At 47.3% G+C, this 4,271-nt stretch overlaps 1 protein-coding gene across 1 annotated transcript in view; it reads right to left on the bottom strand.

Moving 5' to 3' along the window:
* Tpd52 (tumor protein D52) overlaps nt 1-2,828 on the bottom strand; it is a 100,458-nt gene extending 97,630 nt beyond the window's left edge. The window contains exon 1 of the mRNA XM_008826063.3: nt 2,694-2,828. Within this exon, the coding sequence (XP_008824285.1) occupies nt 2,694-2,712 (19 nt within the window). The 5' untranslated portion in view covers nt 2,713-2,828. The remainder of the gene's footprint in view (nt 1-2,693) is intronic.
* Nucleotides 2,829-4,271: the final 1,443 nt, after the last annotated feature.

Raw genomic sequence — 4,271 nt, forward strand, 5'->3', positions numbered from 1 at the left:
AGACCCAGGTTTGAATCCCAGCACCCACATGGCAGCTAACAACTGTCCATAACTCCAGTTCCAGGGGATCTGACAGCCTCTTCTGTCATCCTTGGGCACTGCACGACATGGGTGCACTTACCTACATGCAGGCAATCTATGCATACACATAAAATAAAAATAATAAATATTTTTAAAAAGAAAAAAGAAACAAATGTTAAGAAACCTCCATGTTAAAAAAAAAAAAGAAAACTCCATGCAAATAAAAGACAAAGTAAATCCTAACAATTTCTGATGGTAGAGTGAAACATTTATTTTTTAAAAATTCCTCACAATTAAAGACTCAGTCATAGAGTTTGCTGCATTTCGTATCAGTCAGCAGAGTTTAATGAACATCAGGTTTAAAACTGCACATTCCACCGCCCTCACCCGAAACTAGGAGTCACAGGACAGGCTCATTTAACACAGATAGATCCACACGCACTACCAGTTCAAAGCCCTTACATGCAAACTTGGCCTTCCCACCCAACACAGCTTTATCAGCAACTCTCTTTTCCTAACCACAGCGTCCAGCTTCGGAAAACAGAAAAAAGGAAGAGAAGGAAGTGGGACATAAGGCAACACAAGGAGGGAATGGAGAGATGGCTCAGCAGTTAAGATCACTGGCTGCTCTTACAGAGGACCGGAGGTCAGGTCCCAACACCCACATGGTGGCTAACAACCGCCAGTAACTCCAGTTCCAATGGATCCAATGCCCTCTTCTGACCTCTGCAGGTACTTACATATACTCAGACAATATACTCAGACACATAAAATAGAAATAATAAAATAAAATAAAAGACCACAAGGAAGTAGAAAGACAAATGCTGTAGCAGCTACATGGGCACTTTCACCTTAGACCTTCAACAAACCTCGATAAGCATCCACCTATGCCCTGGAACCCACCAGTGAAATGGTAGATAGGCAACCTATCACAAAAGCCGTGTGCTTCTAGCACAGGAAAGCCTAGGAGTAAGGTGACAGGCCCTCCCACGGCAGGGAACCCCATGCCCCTCCACAGGGGCAGCGTGGACCATTAAGAATGACCACTAACATGACAAACAAATATCTCAAATACAGAAAATACTTAAACATTACAGAGACTAGCCTTACAAGTCAACAAATTCGTTAAATATGTCAGATTTTTTTTTAAACTTGTCTCATGAAACTACAAAGTACATTAGCCAGCTGGAATGTTGCAGTTACATCAATGACTGAGGTTGTTGCCAACCAAGCTAGAACACACTATTACAAACTAGTCACTCCAGACACCTACACCAAATAGCACTTTAATGTGTTATAACAAGTAGTCAGTAGTTATTCTGAAAACATCAGTATGTTAAACACTGCAATGCAAAATCACATTCATACATGAGCATACATGGAACACACATACCAAACACACATATACAGTCTCCATTAAAAGTCAGATGAAAGAATGCTGGCTTATCCAGGGGCCCCAGGTTTTCTAACACAAAAACCTGTGACACACTTTCTAACTCATTTGAGGATCTACAAGGGGCAAGCCACCCTGTTACTCAGTCAACCACACCAGATCAAAAGGAAGACTGGTTGCAACTCCCGAAACCTGAAAATCTAGACAGTATATGTGCATGTGCACAGATGCATAAATAACAAGTCTACATACACAAAACGTCATAGAAAGGTTATAAGCATTCACACAGTGAGCATGAGATTAACTTGAGGAAGCGTTGTTGGCAGGCTCTAAAGACTATATTACAAGTTAATTAAAAGTAAAATACACAACAGTACATGTGGAATATGGTTTTATGTAAAAAAACTCATGCACGAAGGCAAATACTAGAGACAAATAAGTGGGAAGTGAGATGTGTTCAAAACAGGAGTGACGCCTATTCCCATTTCCCAAACACTACGTTATCTCTTCAGCATCCGTGTATCCTTTCCAAGCCTGCTACCCTTGCAGCTTCATATTCACTGGTTAATTAACAGCAACGCTCTCTAGTGCAAGGCAATACTTCAATTTAAAACCATAACCTACTCTTGCCACATCTACTACGATTCTATTCGGGGAAATTTCATTGGAGTTGCTGACTTAAGGGAGGGCAAAAGGCTGTGGTGCAGGAAACCAAGTGTTCGGTGCAGTGCGATTTCTGATGGTAAGTTAAGACGGAGACTATGAAAAGCTCCCTTCCCCCAGTGAAACCCTCAGACACCACTCCACCATTTGGGGGCTGCGGGTGTGGTAAATATCTACACCCAAACACCATGGCCACGGGATCAAACACCACCAAGAAGGCTAACCAATCACCTAAACTAGCAGGCAGGAAGTCTTCACAAGCCACGGTCCCGTCTGAGAGCCATCACTTCCAGAATCTGGCTTGTGACCCCGTGGCCAGCGCGCCGCCGGAGCGGCCAGCCCGGCATCCTAGGACCTCGGCTGGCTCGCTCGCTCGCTCTCCTTCCTCCTCCCTGGGTCACACGCGCTCACAAGTGCACGTGATCACACGGTTACGCCGGCTCACACTCGCTCGATCACACTGCTCGCACTCACACGCCTGCACGCTCGGCCGTTCTCCCGCTACGCGCTCCCGAGCGGCTCCCGGGGCTGACCGCCACCGCGAGCCGGGTCAGGGGCCCCGTGATGGCGCTGGAAGCTCCGCGCCCGCCGCCTGCCGAGCCCCGCCGCCGCCTACCCTGCTCGCCGCGGTCCATGTCTGCGCCGCCTGGCTCTCCGCGCTCCACCCGCCGCGCTCCTCGCCGCCCGGCGCAGTCCCCTCCCCGAGGCGTCGGCACCGCCCTCCCGGGAGCCGGTCTGGGCGTCACCGACCACCTGACCGCGACCTGTGCGCTCCGCCACGTCGGCTACGCCCGCCTGGACAGAGCCGGTCCCGAGTCCGACAGGGGCGGGGAGGAGACGGTCACCGTCCAGGCTGCGGGCCGCTGCGGGTCGCCGAGCTCCTGCTTCACCTGCAAGTTATTTACAACACCGAAACTTTCCTCCCGGGCTCCTGACGCGGCTGCGGCTGAGCCTGTCTCCTCCCCCACGGGAAAACCTCACTTCAAGGTGGAACATGCTATTCGGGATGGCTTAATTCAGAGTTCTGGGCCATAGTCATACTTGGCTCAGAAAAAAAAGAAAAAATCTTATTCCTCTTGAAGTGAGAGATGTGGGTGTTTTGTGTTGCGTTGCTCTGCGTTGCGTTGTGTTGCGTTGTGTTGTTGGAGACAGGCTTATGCTATGTAGCTCTGGCTGGCCTGGAATTCGCTGTGTAGACCAGGCTGGCCTCTAACTCACAAAGATCTGCCCGCCTCTGCCTATCGAGTGAAAGGGACACCACATCTGGAGAGGAATGTGTTTTATGTTAATAAAAAGGAAAAAAAGAACTGGGGTTGCAGCTCAGTGGTAGAGCATTTACCTAGCTTGTGCCTTGGGTTTCAGTCCCCTTCCTGAGATATATAGTGTATATATTTTAACTTTTTTTATTTTATGTGTATGCGTGTATTGTTTGCATGTAGGTAAGTGCACCCGTGTCACGCAGTGCCCGCGGAAGTCAGAAGAGGATGTCAGATTCCCTGGGACTGGAGTTAGGGACAGTTGGTAGCTGCCATATGGGTGCTGGGATTCGAACCTGGGTCTTGTGCAAGAAGAACCAGTGTTCTTAACTGCTGAGCCATCTCTCCAGCCCCTAGTGTATATATTTTAGATGCAATATTAAGGTAAATTTTGGCACTGCAAAGAAATCATATGATAAAGAATTTTAACTACAGCCAGGAATGGTAGTGCATGCCTTTAGTTCCAGTAGTACATAGGCAGGCAGATCTCTGTGCGATCTAAGCCAGCCTGGTCTACATAGCGAGTTCCAGGTCAGCCAGACCTACAGAGTGAGACATTGTCTCAAAAATAATTACATATAATTATAAAATATTAACAAATACTATGTATCATATAATTATTTTTAACTACATATGGCTGAGGCATAGCCTAAAGGTAAAGTGTTGGCCTAGCATGTGGGAGGAAGGTGCCTCCTTTGAGGCCAGCGTCTAGTGTGTGGTAAGATGCAAGACCTTGTCTCAAAACAAAAATTTGGAAAGCTGCTTTATCCCTTATCTTTTGAGGAGTCAGTACACTTGTTCACATGAGGAAACTTTCTCTTGCTGCTTGTTTGGAAATACCATGTGCCCAACTGAAACACTGCCCACTTCAGACTACCTTGCAGCTGTGAATAGCTCTCTAAATCATTAATGGCAGGTGAGACATGAACAAAGTTTGC

This window comes from Nannospalax galili, unplaced genomic scaffold (assembly GCF_000622305.1).
Source record: "Nannospalax galili isolate Female #2095 unplaced genomic scaffold, S.galili_v1.0 scaffold829, whole genome shotgun sequence".
Classification (NCBI taxonomy): Eukaryota; Metazoa; Chordata; class Mammalia; order Rodentia; family Spalacidae; genus Nannospalax; species Nannospalax galili.